The 14,709-nt window shown below is 43.5% G+C and overlaps 1 protein-coding gene across 11 annotated transcripts in view; it reads left to right on the top strand.

Annotated features, from left to right (window-relative positions):
- Nucleotides 1-14,709, top strand: part of AGAP1 (ArfGAP with GTPase domain, ankyrin repeat and PH domain 1) — a 376,948-nt gene that overhangs the window by 266,626 nt on the left and 95,613 nt on the right. For all 11 annotated transcript variants that reach the window (XM_066999590.1, XM_066999587.1, XM_066999584.1 and 8 more), the window contains one exon: nucleotides 13,354-13,515. In XM_066999590.1, coding sequence (XP_066855691.1) covers nucleotides 13,354-13,515 — 162 coding nt within the window. The remainder of the gene's footprint in view (nucleotides 1-13,353; nucleotides 13,516-14,709) is intronic.

The raw sequence follows: 14,709 nt of genomic DNA, 5'->3' as shown, positions 1-14,709 counted from the left end.
CCCGTATTTTAGGACCTTATAATTAAGACTTAAGAGGGGAAATGAGTAAAATACCCAGATTAGAACACTTTTATTTTTCTTAACCATTTAGTTTTATCTAAATTTTATTCATCTAAATTTATATAATAACAGTAATAGAAATTTTAAATTCAGGTAAAGTTCAGAAACGTTTTAAACACAAAGTTGAGAAGGTAAAAGGTTACATATAGCTACAATTGAAGTAATTCCCAATTTCAGATTTTTTTATGTCCATACTTTTGAAGTTCAAACAGCTGCTTGTAGTAATTAGACTTCTTGTTTAATGTATGTCCAGAAGCACAGTGCTTTGTTTTGCCAGTATCTGGATGAAGTGTGTGCAAGAAACTCAGAAGATGCTTTTATTTCTTCTCAGGCTTAATGAAGTTTCTGTTCCAATTAACATGAGTGCTTGCCTCATCAAGCATGTCTGTTTGCAGTCTCGGTTTCTTTCCAGTCCAGATCACAGAGCACTGGGTACGGGGATGTTGTGTATACTTTACCTATGGAATCCAACACTTCAAAGCTTCTTCACAGTATGGACGGATCAAGGAGTGAAAGAAGCCTCTGTTAAATCTGATACACATCCCCTTCACAACCTGCTGATTGTTGGGGGACAGCTGAAGCACGGAGGCTCGGACTTCCTGCAGGTGGAAGAGCATCTCCTTTCAAGTCTGCGGGCTGTTCATTTGTTACAGTTGATATAATCCCTTAATTCAGTGATGGTGTGTGCCACCCACAGTCCACATTGATGAGGAGTATCCAGTTTACAGGTCTGTCAGTTGAGGCTGTTTGTGAGTGACTTTTCTGAGGCATGGATTTTGTGAGACCAAAAGAAGGGCCTGACTTCAGTTATCCTAAACTCTCAAAAGAGCTGGGAAAAGCTGGAAGCAGTGCTTGATGAAATTAAAAAAAAAAAAGGTTTGTCAATAACATTTGTATCCTCTGACACATAAAAAGGAACAAGAACATAGCTTTATGTGAAGAGCAAGATGTGTTTTCCTTTTCAGCTACAGCCTGTTGTAAAAGTATGTTTGTTTTTGCCTTTAAGAGCATCGTTGGTGTTGCTGTCATTATTTCTTGTTCTTTCTGATGCTTGTGGCATGCATTACCAGGAGAGCCGTAGCCTTTTCCTACCTAGCATGATGTACTTAGCTGCCTATTTAGAATACGGCAGTTTTTCAGCTTAAGTTGGAAAATGTTAACAGTAAAAGTCTCTTGGCTTTTCCAAAACGCTGATATTCGGGCTTGTCACAGAAATCCTGTGGACTGACAGTTGAGAGTTTCCTGATCTCTTCTCAATCACCAGTGACTGGTTTTGATGCTTGAAGTTATCCACAGGTTATGCAGACTGAAGTTTAAAGTATAAGGCTAGAGCCAGAATACATGGCTCTTTTTCTGGCTCTGAGCATTTCTTTGAAGAGAGTCAGTTTTTCCTTTATTTCAACATACGCTAAGTAAGGCACACAAGGTAAATATTTTAGTAGGAATTGGTTCAGTAAGGCATACATTCATTATTTTCCAAGTGCCTTGAGACCTCAAGGCTCTGTTTCAAAGCAAAATGTTGATGCATGAAGTTTTTTGCAATCAGAAGACAATGCTGATTGTTAGATCAGGGCGGAGCTCTGACCCCGTCTTTGTAGTTGAGGTGAATTTATTATTCACATCATTTTGACTGAGGATATAAATTAGTATTTTTTCACACAGTCTAATATGTACTTAATCATTATCTAGCTTGTTCATCCAGGATGTATTTTTTTAGTGGTACTCCAAGTGTTTATTTTCCTTCAAATCACAGTTAATTGGGATGGTCTTGATGGGGTCACTAGGTACAACAAACAGCATTTGGTAATTGTTGCTGAGTATCTACCTGGCTTCGGAGGTTTCAAGGCCATCAAAACCAAGTGGCAGAGAGACTAGCCAACACGTGTCCTGGGATCAAACCAGGAGATTCTGCCCTAAAACCAATTCACAGCCATATGTCTGCCTTCAAAAGGACCATCCATCCGTCATTGTTGTTAGGGTGGCTAGGAGCTAGTTACCTGAATGAGCTAATCCCTGGGGCAGTTGTCTTTCGTAACACTCCTCACCTCTCCATTTTGTATGAAAGTGACAGGTGGGAGAAACAATCCCTATAGCACCATCCACGCTGCTGTAGCAGTTCAGGGTGACACCATGTAAGAATCATATCCATCTTCTCCACAGATCTGAGCCTGCCCAGCAAAAGCATGATGCTAGAGAATCAGACATCCCTTATACATCTAGACTGTAAATCCATTCAATGAGAGCCAGGACGTTGGTTTGCCTTGGGATGTGGTGGCATCCATGTAAGACTTTTTCTATTTTGTTGTCCTTACATATCCAAACAGCTCGTCACGTTTGGTCTTTCCACAGGGCATATTCAACAAACATATAGCTAGTCTTCACTGCTTTTGCTCGTCACTGCATTGGCAACGTAGTGGGTTCACTCAGGGAAAGATGCTTCCTCTCCTTGTATCAGGTCTTAAATTTCTCCTGGACACGAGCTCGCTTCATGAGATGGCTTTGAAAGGAAGTTAACTGGATGTGGTTTCCCCTTTTCTTGCTAGCAGCGCGTAGATTTCTAGGGAGCAAACGTGCTTTGCTAGCGCAGTAATACATTGCTCCTTAGGAGGGAAAATGTAGTGAGCAATGTTCTTTTTTTTCCTTTTTTTTTTAAGTACTGTGTTGCGTTCTTTGCTTTCATGCATCCTTTGTGATGGCCAGACATTGCACATTAGTAGGAAATGAACTAGAGGTAACTTTGTCTTTCCTTCAGATAAGAAAGATTCTAACAAGTGTCTTACTATCCTTGAAATTATTGAAGCCAGTCCTTCCGATGTATGTGCCATAGTGTGATGAGACTAACTTTCTCTCTCAAGTCTGTGGATTATGTCCCTTGCTTGTCGCAAAGTGGCTTATTAGGCTGCCAAGTGGAAATGATCCTTTCATGCCAAACATGCCTTCAGGTCTGCTTTGCGTGAGGCATGCTAAGATGTATCAAAAGCCAGAACCTCCAAAAGTAGGGAAATCTTTTTTGTCAAGAAGGAACCTTTGTTTTTCTTATTTAATTGAAATTGCCATTAAAGGAGAGGAGATGGTAACTTGGGCATTCAGTGGGGCTTTCTGTACATGACAGGATAGCTTTGTGATTTACAGGCTCTAGACATAAGGCTGGAAAAATGGTAGACGCCGTGGAAAGAGAATACTCCTGAGGCTCTTTCATCTCCATCCTACAGTTCTGCTCAGAGCTTCCTTTTAATTTCTTTCAGTGCAGCAGGTTAATTTAAGCCCTCAATAGCTTGAATGTCCGAGCTAAATCCAGCTAATCAATGACCGGATGTGCCCGATTTCTGCCGAAGGTGTGAGCTGGGTGTACTTGAAAAATATTTGCATTTTTTCCCGTATGCTAAAATCTTATGTCACCCCTTCTCCCCCACTCACAAATGTTTATCATCGTCTGCAGGCTTCTGCCGAGCTGCACTTTTGACAGGTTTTTAATGTCAGCCCTGTACATCCGTGCCTGGCTCCAGCCTTATGCAGTCATTGTGCAATTGCAGCATCCCTTTAACTTCAGTTTGAGGCAGAGTAGGAATATAAAGAACTTGATAGAACATTTATGGTAATAGCTGTAAAGAGAAGCTGTAGAGCATTGGATTTCACAGCCAGAAAAATCTCAGCTCAGGGAAATAGGTCTGAAATACAACTACAGATGGTTTTAGTCTATTGCTTCTCCGTTTAAATAAAAGGATTGCTTTTCTCGCCTCTATTTAAAACACATGTGTAGAAGATGAAAGTGTCCAGCTATTTTTTTTTATTATTCAGTCCACCAGCTACCGACATCTTTGGCTTATTTCATTTCAACACTAATAGCATAGTAAAAGTTCTGAAACACGCTCGTTGGATTCAGCCTTCCTTGGGTCGTGGCAAAGATTCCTGCTGCAGTCAGAGCTGTTGCTGTTGTTTTCGTCATCAGTGCTTTCTTTCTCTGTTGAACCTGGCAATGTTAATTGTGTTGCTGCTTCTGCTCTTTAATTGATCCCATTCACCGTTCCTGCTTTTGTGTAACGTCTGACTTCTTGTCACTTCGGAAAATCAAAAACCCAAATTAATCAATCTCCAGCCTCTTGGGAATAAGGCCGCATTAGGGAGCTGGGCTTGACAAAAAGTCTAATTTCACTTTGAAAGCCTGTTGGAAAATTTTAACAAGAAGATGCAAGAAAAATGTAAACCAGATCAAGCTTGACTTTGGTCTGTGGAGAATAATATCACCTGTTGAGTTTGTTTCAAGTTTTTGTAAATAGGTGATTTGACAAAAATATAAAATAAATCAAAAGACACAAAGATAGAAAAGGTCAGAATATCCTTGTTTCCACTTTAAATCGTTACACAAGAGAGAAAAGGTTGTGTGTGTGTGAGAGAGAATAGGAGCCGTGGGCCAAAGACGAAGCTTCATTCTCACACTTTTGTATCTCAGCTCAGCCTTTGTGCTGTGCTATTCCTGTACAATTTATGTTGCCCGTTTTCCTCAAACTTAGGTCCCCCCCTGTCTTTTTGCCCTGGCTTGGGGCACTCCCTCCTGCTTTTTGTTCCTAATTTCTCCCCCTTCTCAAATCCAGCAGGGCTCTTGCGATGTCCTTAGTACAAATGGAGTTGTCTTTGGGATGTTTGTGGAGTGTGTTCCCCAGAGGAGAGCTTATAAGGGAATAAGAAGTGGGATTTTTGCGGAATATTAACTTTTACAAACATTGTATAGTACTGAGAGAGGCTATCAGACGTGTTTCAGATGGCAAATAAAGTGCAGTACAACAGCACAGCCCTTGAGACTCTGCCGAGGATTGCTTGATTTCTTTTTTCATTTAATGTTCCATCTCATAATTCTGGATTGTAGTTTTAGACAACGTATTTCTTCCCTTCTGCCTCTCATTTCTCCTACCAGTATTTGTCGTAATTGAATGGAATTTCTTTTATGACTATAATTAAAAAATGCATCTAGGAGAGAGGCAGGCAAGGAACTTGGTTTGCATAATAACAGCTGCATTGGCTTTTTTTGGTTTTGTAATTTCTACCAAATGAGTGATGGACTTGAACAAGGAGACCCTTATACTACGTGTCATGCACTTACAAAGAAAAATCACCACTCGAATAACAGAGTGATCTTTTTTGATATCCCATCTCTTGGTAACTTGAGGATAGCAAGCTTCACTTGTTGCTCCAGAGCATGGAGTGAGATACTGGATTTTTTAAAAGGGCCTCGAATAGCTTGCGTAGATGCAGACTTACTCTCAGTATATGGTACATTGACTATTCTACCACTTTTTCTGGAATGAGCACCTATATCTTGTCATAGCATTTTGCTTAGCACATCTCCCACTCCTTGGTATAAGTCTGTTGGTGTTTCTTGAACGTAAAGCTATAAACTCACATTTTGTCATTGGCATGGGACGTCACCAAACGTGCATGTGAAAGCCATGGTGCCCTCCTGAAGGCATCACGAGTGTGTGGAGGTGAATCACGAGGGCCCGTGCTACACCAGCTCTTAGAGGTGAGCCTTGTTGAACTGCTCCAAGCCTGCTGCTCGGCACTGGGGAGGGACGGGAGAGGCCCCATCCTTCTCAGCCAGCTTCTGCACGTGCACCCAGCTGCAGGTGATGGCTGCAGTGCGACAATGCTCCATTCTGCAGGACACGACACTTCAGTGGTGTTGCTGCACATCATTTACAAACCTGGCACGGCAGTTCGGGAGCAGAGGGTGTGCTGGTCGGCATAACTGGCTCCCAGCAACGTGGCAAGGATAGAATTTTGTCCTTAATGCTGTATAATACAGACATACACCCTGCAGATGATGACCATCATCGAGTAAAGCTGCCCGTACAGTCCATCAAAAACTGCAAAGCTAATGATGGGCTGGGCAGATAATCGTGGGAGAGTTAATTGTAAGGTTCGATATGCCATCTTGTCAGCAGAGATAAGTTGTCACGTTTTCCACTTGAGCTGAAACTAAATGATTGTAAAATAAGTTATGAGTGTCCTTGGGCCTGTCTGCCAGAATGATGGCTAAGAATACATCCCTGGCCCATCAGTCTCAAGCAGCCTGCTTGATATTTATGCGAACTGAATGTTATTTTATTCCCCCTCTAGTCATGCTTGTCAGCTTCCAGAGTGAAAAGTGAAACTGCTTCTTTGACTCATACTTCAAGTATTGAAGCTCGGAGAGGCTGCAGATTGTTATTATTATTGCTAGTATTATATATTTTTTTGGGTGTGCGTTGAACATTGATGCCCGATTGGGAAGAACTAATGGCTGACATTGAATGTACAGGATGGCTGCAAAACAGCCCATCCCAGCCCAGTGAGACGCGTCTTATGAGTGCTCGTGCCTCTGTCAAAGCTGGTTTAGATGTGGAGTAATGAGGCGCTTGCTTTTTTAATTTGGCGTGCCTTTTTCTTTTCCTTTTTTTATATTTAATAGCGCCGGCAGTGGTCGTCTGTTCTCACGCGTGGTAATTGATACAAAATAAAATGCATTATTTGTATTCAGTCAGGAGTATGAAATTGCTTTCAGCGGGCTGAAGCCTGAACTCATTTACAGTTTTCCGAAGCAGGGCTTTCAGGAGCCCTCTTTTCAATTTGAAGAATACCTTGTCAGGCAAGAGAAGTAGTCGGAAATGGGAAAGCACGGCGTGTAAGCCTAGCACGTTTTGATTGCTCATATTTTAAGCTGGTGGAATGTTAAATAACTCCCATCTCCAAAGGGTGGTCTGGGAAGCTGGGATGGAATGCGGGGCGTTCATGCACCAACAGCATCAGCTCGGCACCCACATACGAGCGATGCGTTCCCCTCCTGGTTAGGGGGAGGGAATACCTCGGGCTCTCCCCATCAGCACGGTGTGACCCAAGGACAGCAGGTTATTACCAGGTTGTTATTCCATGGAAAGGGCTGCAGAGCATGAGGATTTACCGTTGTAGGATAATTCTTCGGGTCCGCAGCGCGAGTAGTTGGACTGCACGTTTATAAGCATCGTCGTTTTTCAGAGCTCATAAACAGGTTTTGTTTGTGTAATTTATAGCCCGGAAATTGGAGTAAGCTGCAGTAAGCACACAGGTTTACATGAGTATTTTTTTTTAACAAGGAAGGGTTTTGGAGGATGCCCCTCCATGTATTACCGGGGGGGCTTGCAGATGTACACAGAGCTGTTACGAATTTGCCTTTTTTTGGAAATCTGACTATAGCTTACAAAAAGCTCTCAACCATTGTGCCTGTAAGAGTGCTGAAAAATACACTCTGCAGTTTTGTGGCAGAGTGTGGTTTCTTCTCCATTTCGTAGGTCCTGCTCAGGGCATCATGATCGACGTTCAGGTTGTCATACAGTGATGAATGCAGCACGTGTACTCCGGCCCCGCAGATGGGAGCGCTGGCAAACTTAGGCATGCAGCTCCAATATTTGGGAGCAGCCTTTTGAAAGGCATGGGGAAGACTGGTAGAGATGAATTTTCCTGGATGTTTTCTCCCCCTGAGTAAAATGGGATAATTTTTTTTTTTTTAAGTGAAAGCTGAGAATTAGAGGCCTGTCCGTGTGCTACATTCCCCATATTTTCTGAGGGGGGAAAGTGAAGCATTTTTGAGAAATTATATTATATTCTTGCTGGCATACTCTCTGGAATTTGTCCATGATATTTATGAATATCCGGTGTGATATATCCGGTGTGTTTTTCTTGATTTAGCAAGCAAATTAAAATCAACAAGACACAGTTTTCTACCACAGATGAGCAGCACCTTGCAGTATCCAACTCTGCAGTTGACCTGTCTCAACATGAGAATTTTCATTTCATTGCTGCGAAATTTGATGGTTTTTCATTTTATTTTGTTTTTAAGTGCCCAATGTAGGAAGTCTTCCTAAGTCTCTATGGAGGAAAATATTTAGACCTGGAAGTAATGAACTTGCGTCCTTGTTCATGCCTCTGTGTTGCTGTCATCCTCTTGTGAATCTCCTCTTCTTTCAGTGTAAGGGAGTAAAAGGCGCCAGTATCCCCTTTGCCAAGTACATGCTGAGAACGGGCTTGGATTCTCATCAGGGTTTGCCTTCCTCTCCACTTGGAGAGGTGGTAAAGCTTTTCAGGATAACTGCTTTCAGCATTTCTTGTTCCTATACTTAAAAATCTCCTGTACCGGTATATACTTCCCTTTTTGGGTAAATACTTGGTTATTGGTTTCAGAATAGGAGGCATAGGGGAAAAGAACAAAAATCCTTACTATAAAGGTTATGGATGGACTTTGATTTGGGCCTCATTGACAGCCAATTAACTATATAATACGTCCTGCACCAATAACTTACAGCACAACTTTAATAAAACTTATTAAATAAACTTTAAAACAATAAATAGATGTTTATTTGCCAAATTGACATTTGTACAGGGATTTAACTACTCAAAGAATAAAATGAAAAGCTACTTTTTAAATAGTTTCTGACTTGACATTTTTGTAATATCTGAATTCATCTGAAGTGCAGCCCTGGTTTGGTGTCTAACCAAGGTTCTGGAAACGGCTTCCTTTTAAATAATATCCAGCACTTCAAGTAAAGTATAGGAAGTTACTTGAAATTAATATATATTGAAATGTGTTTAGCACTAATCACAGCCAGAAAATCATTTGCTATTAAACTAAAATCACATTGCCAGCCTTGGGGAAAAATACTAAATTAAGGTTACTTGAGTACTTGCTATGTAAAAGAACTCAGGCGGTGACTAAAACTTCAAGTACATCCTCATTTGCTAAATTTTTTTTAAATATTGCTGTTAGATGTTTCTTGACTGAAAAAGAGAGAGAACTAGCTGTGTTTCTTGCAATTGTTCTTAATATCACAGATCACAGAATCGAAAGGGTTGGAAGGGACCTCGAAAGATCATCTGGTCCAACCCCCCTGCCAAAGCAGGTTCCTTAGAGCAGGCTGCCCAGGTAGGCGTCCAGACGGGCCTTGAATATCTCCAGAGAGGGAGACTCCACAACCTCCCTAGGCAGCCTGTTCCAGTGCTCTGTCACCCTCACCGTGAAGAAGTTCTTTCACATGCTGTTGCGGAACTTCCTGTGCTCTGTCTTGTGGCCATTGCCCCTTGTCCTATCCCCACAAACCACTGAGAAGAGGTTGGCCAAATCCCTCTGTCTCCCACACCTCAGGCATTTATACACATTGATGAGATCCCCTCTCAGTCTTCTTTTCTCCAGGCTGAACAGACCCAGGTCTCGCAGCCTTTCCTCATCGGGAAGATGCTCCAGGCCCCGTATCATCTTTGTGGCCCTCCGCTGGACTCCTTCCGGGAGACCCCTGTCTTTTTTGTACCGGGGAGCCCAGAACTGGACACAGTACTCCAGGTGAGGCCTGACCAGGGCGGAGTAGAGGGGGAGGATCGCCTCCCTTGACCTGCTGGCCACGCTCCTTTTAATGCACGCCAGGATCCCATTGGCCCTCTTGGCCACGAGGGCACACTGCTGGCTCATGGTCAACCTGTCGTCTGCCAGGATCCCCAGGTCCTTCTCCTCAGAGCTCCTCTCCAGCAGGTCGTTCCCCAGCCTGTACTGATACATCCGGTTGTTCCTTCCCGGGTGCAGGACTCTACACTTGCTCTTATTAAACCTCATTTGGTTTATTCCTGCCCATCTCTCCAGCCGGTCCAGGTCTCGCTGAGTGGCGGCAAAACCTTCTGGCGTGTCAGCCACTCCTCCCAGCTTCGTGTCATCAGCGTTCTTGCTGAGGGCAGACACTATTCCCTCATCAAGGTCGTCGATGAAGATGTTGAACAAGAGTGGACCCAGCACCGACCCCTGGGGAACACCGCTAGTCATAGTCACAGGTCTCCAGCCGGACTCTGCGCCACCGATCACCACCCTCTGAGCTCAGCCAGTCAGCCAGTTCTCAAACCACCTAACTGTCCACTCCTCTATCCTATACTTTCTCAGCTTTGCTATCAGGATGTCATGGGAGACAGTATCGAAAGCCTTGCTAAAGTCAAGGTAGATGACATCCACTGCTCTCCCCCCATCTACCCAGCTGGTGATGCCATCATAGAAGGCAACGAAGTTGGTCGAGCACGACTTCCCCTTGGTGAATCTATGCTGACTACTCCTCATAACATTCTTTTCTTCCAATTTCTTGGAGATGACATCCAGAACGAGCTGTTTCAACACCTTTCCGGGGACAGAAGTGAGACTGACTGGCCTGTAGTTTCCCGGATCCTCCTTCTTGCCCTTCTTGAAGACCAGAGTGACATTGTCTATCCACCAATCTTCAGGCACCTCTCCTGTTCTCCAGGACCTTTCAAAGATGATAGAGAGCAGTTCGGCAATCACCTCTGCCAACTCCCTTAGCACACGTGGATGCATCCCATCGGGACCCATGGATTTGTGTGTGTTGAGCCCACTCAGGTGCTCCCCAACTACCCTCGGGTCAACCACGGGGGAGCCCTCCATTTCCCAGCCCCTTTCTCCCCCCACCAGGGTCAAGGAGTCCCGGGGGGGAGTCCTTGAAGCAAAGACTGAAACAAAGAAAGCATTCAGTATCTCTGCCTTCTCGGCATCTCCCATTACCAGGACACCCCCCTCATTCAGCAAGGGACCTACATTATTCCTAGTCTTCCTTTTACTGTTTACATGCTTAAAAAAACCCTTCTTATTATCTTTTATCTCTTTTGCAAGCCTCATCTCTAGGTGGGCTTTAGCCTTCCTCATCATGTCCCTGCAGGCCCTGACAACACTTATATACTCTTCCCAAGAAGACAGGCCCTTTTTCCACATTTCATAGACCTTCCTCTTCCTTTTGATCTTATCGATTAGCTCCTTGCTCATCCATGCAGGTTTCCTGCCCCCCTTCCCTGATTCCCTACTCTTAGGGATGCACCAGTCCTGAGCTTGGAAGAAGTGCTGTTTAAATGTAGCCCAGCTCTCACAAGCACTCTTGCCTTCTAGCAACCTAGCCCAGGAGATACTTCCAAGCAGGTCCCGGAAGAGGTCAAAGTTGGCTCTTTGAAAGTCCAGGGTAGCAATCCTGCTTTTAGCCTTACTTCTTCCACCAAGTTCCATCTTGAACTTCACCATCTTGTGGCCGCTGCATCCCAAGCTGCCCCCAACCTTCACATCCCTAACAAGCCCCTCCCTGTTGGTAAGGACAAGGTCCAGAAGCACCCCCCACCTCGTCAGCTCCTCCATCACCTGTGTCAGAAAATTGTCTTCAACACGTTGTAGGAACCGTTTGGACTGTGCGTGCCTGGCCGAGTTGCTTACCCAACAGATGTCTGGATAATTGAAGTCCCCCATGAGAACCAGCGCCCGTGATCGTGAGGCTACTACCAGCTGTTTGTAGAAGGCCTCATCGACCACGTCTTCCTGATCTGGTGACTTGTAGTACACCCCCACAACAGTGTCTCCCATACCAGCCCACCCCTTAATTCTCACCCACAAGCTCTCCACTTGTCCTTCACCCTCCCCCAGGTGGAGCTGGGTACACCCTAATTGCTCCCTCACATAAAGGGCAACCCCACCCCCTCGCTTCCCCAGCCTGTCTCTCCTGAAAAGGACATAGCCCTCCATGACAGCGTTCCAGTCATGCGAGCTGTCCCACCAAGTCTCTGTGATCGCAACGAGATCGTGGCCCTGCAACCGAACGTAGATTTCGAGCTCATCCTGTTTATTTCCCATGCTCTGCGCATTGGTGTACAGGCACTTGAAGGAAGCAGCGGGCGCACTTACCTCTGGAGGGGTGCAAGAAGAAGATTCCGGATGGGGTATCGGGATCATTACCATCTCTGAGGAGCCCTCAGACAATCCTATGGGACAAGTCAGAGGTGCTTCCCTTCTGCCTTCAACAGTGACAGCAGTGACAACTTCCCCCAGCCCTTCTCTGTCACTTGTAGCTCCCCTCCCTTCCCCCATCAAACCTAGTTTAAAGCCCTGGTAACCAGTCCAGAGAGCTTGCTCCCCAACACACTTGTGCCCCACTTGCTGAGTCGGAGGCGCTCATCAGCCCACATACCCAGCTTCTCAAAGGACTGACCGAGATTGAAATACCCAAATCCCTGGTCTGGACACTACCCCCTCAACCAGTCATTTACCTGTCCCGTTCTCCTCCGTCTTTCTGGGTCCCAGCCACCCAGTGGGAGGACAGAGGAGAACTCTACCTTAATATCCTTTTGGTTCATATCAAGATACATGTGGGTTTTGAGATTTTTTTTTTCACTTCTTAGGGGGTAAGAGATGCTGAGGATCACAGTTCCAGTGCATATCAGTTGATGTGCTCCTTTTGGGTTTTATGCTAGCAAAGAAATGAGAAGATTGGTTCGTTGTTTATTAAAAATGCACGACCTGTCTGAGTTGGCCTTTGCTTCCTTTGTCACTTTGATATCAAGCAGAGTGGCAGGGAGTGCTTGATCCACTGATCTGTCTGTCCTCAGCCTGGGGGAAGTCTGCTGGTGCCTGTTACAGTCCTTTGCACCGAGATCCAACAGAGAGCTCGGTTGGTCTGCGTGGATGAAAACTCCTTGGTTATTGGACAGCAAGTTTGTCCTGGGGCATGCTGTGGCCCTAGAGAGGAGGGATTTTACTTTGTGCTACTCAGAAGGTATTATTATAGTGTATTACTGCCAGCCATTACATGGGCCACGGAGTGGACTGCGGGTCTCTGCTTATGAGCAAGGGGAATCATCAGCCTTTTATTTTTATTTGGTTTTATGGGCTACTTCATGGGGATGGGTGAAAATTACTTGGTCGTTAGGACTTAAAACTGTGCTATGTTGTGCTACCATAGAAAATACAGTGGGAAACTAAACAAGCTACTGAACGTGGGTTTTTTTGCTTGTTGGGAGCATGTAATAAGTGACCTGTTACCGCACAATATTAATTGTACCAGGCATATGTGAGATGCACACATGGAAGAAGAGAGTTGTTTTTCCACCTTGATTACTTCTACCACCTCATCTACGTGTGTCTGTCTCTAATATTAAACAAAAGCAGATAGTGAGCGTAGAGTGGTTGTTGTGGTGTCTGTACCATTTTGTATTAAACTGTCCTAGCACTACATGAGTAACTTTGAGGGTTAGTAAGATTTTTTTAAGAAAGAGCAACTGACAGTAATAAAGCAATTTCCAAGTTGCGTATTTGTACCTTTTTGCAAAAGTAATGGATATTGTTAGAGGCTCTCCTGTAGTCATTGGAAGCCAATGAGCTCAAGAGGTTAGCTGCTAACAGACAGTAAGGGGTTATATCTTGGATTCTAGAATCATTAATTTAAATGATGCAGTATTTTTCCTTTTTTTTTTTTCCCCAAACTGCAGATACCGGGTTAGGAGATTCTGTGTGTTCAAGCCCAAGTATATCTAGTACAACCAGCCCCAAACTTGATCCGCCTCCTTCACCTCATGCCAACAGAAAGAAGCATCGCAGGAAGAAAAGCACCAGCAATTTCAAAGCTGATGGTATCTCAGGCACAGCTGAAGGTAAGCTTACTGGAAGGTCTGAATTTAGATAATATTTTGTCATTTGTTCCAAAGGGCATTGTTAAGTACAACCCAACTGTGTTGTTGGTTTTGCATACAGAAGTTAAACAAAATTATATTTAAACAGATAAATTAAAGACGGATCTTCTAATGATGAAGCTCAGTGATATGAGATGTCACATGACAGTGAATTCTGCTGTCTGAAACATGTTTGGAACCAATTTTTTTAATTAAAAAAGTCTCCCCAGGCTGATATGGAGCATCATTAGTGGTAAAGGTAAGGTACAGGCATACTTGTAAGGTTTAAAAAGAAAGAAGTCAGATTCACTCAGCCTATACATCACGTTAGAATTTGTATATTTTCTCAGTGTTATTAAATCTAGTGTTACCTCTTCTGCTTAGACACATCTTGTGCTCTAGAATCGTGAATGCTTCTGATGCCCCTTATTGTTTGAATATTCAGCTGCTCAGGGAAAGATTATGTTATTTGAGGATAAAAAGGAAAGGGGAGAGTTTAAATGTTTGGGTTCTTTTATAAGAACCAGAAAGCAAAAGCCAAAAAGAACTTCTTTTTTTCCCTTAGTTTAGCTTACTATTTCCAACATGAGCACTGCTATAGCTGTTCAATGCCTTTCTGAAGGAGTAACAATGTGTACAGTGGCCAGATATGATATAAAACATGCTTGTATCTTTAGAAAAGAAGAAAAGAAACATGCTAGGATTCAGCCAAAAGAGCTCCAGAAAAAAGATGAACAAGGGTAGTTGGAAAGCTTAGAAACTGGGGAGTCAACATATAGGAGAGATGAAAAAGGGAGACAATGGAATAACCTTGTTGGAAAAAGGGGAGTGTTAAGTAAGAAAAAGATGTGGTTGTAAGCATTGGAGAGTAAAAAAATAAAAAAAAACAGCTAATTCAGTATCAAAGAGTGTTGGAACAAGTTCTGAGAAAAGGATGACAATTGCAGACAGCTGAAGAGGCATTAAAAATAGATGTGATAATAGTATACAACTGAGAAGGGGCATGTTAACTACTACTTCGTCATCCTTGTTTTCCATTTATTTAATTTCCCGATTGCACTTCTATCACATACAGAATTTATTTCTCAGCTATCTATACAAATCTTTTTTTAAAAAAAAAAATCAGCCTTTTTCATAATAGCTCCTGTTGTGTTCTCTTTCCAGTCATTTAACTAT

Source organism: Anser cygnoides, chromosome 6 (genome assembly GCF_040182565.1).
Source record: "Anser cygnoides isolate HZ-2024a breed goose chromosome 6, Taihu_goose_T2T_genome, whole genome shotgun sequence".
Classification (NCBI taxonomy): Eukaryota; Metazoa; Chordata; class Aves; order Anseriformes; family Anatidae; genus Anser; species Anser cygnoides.
The sequence above is the reverse complement of the archived record's forward strand: the minus strand, read 5'-3'. Positions and strand labels throughout refer to the sequence as shown.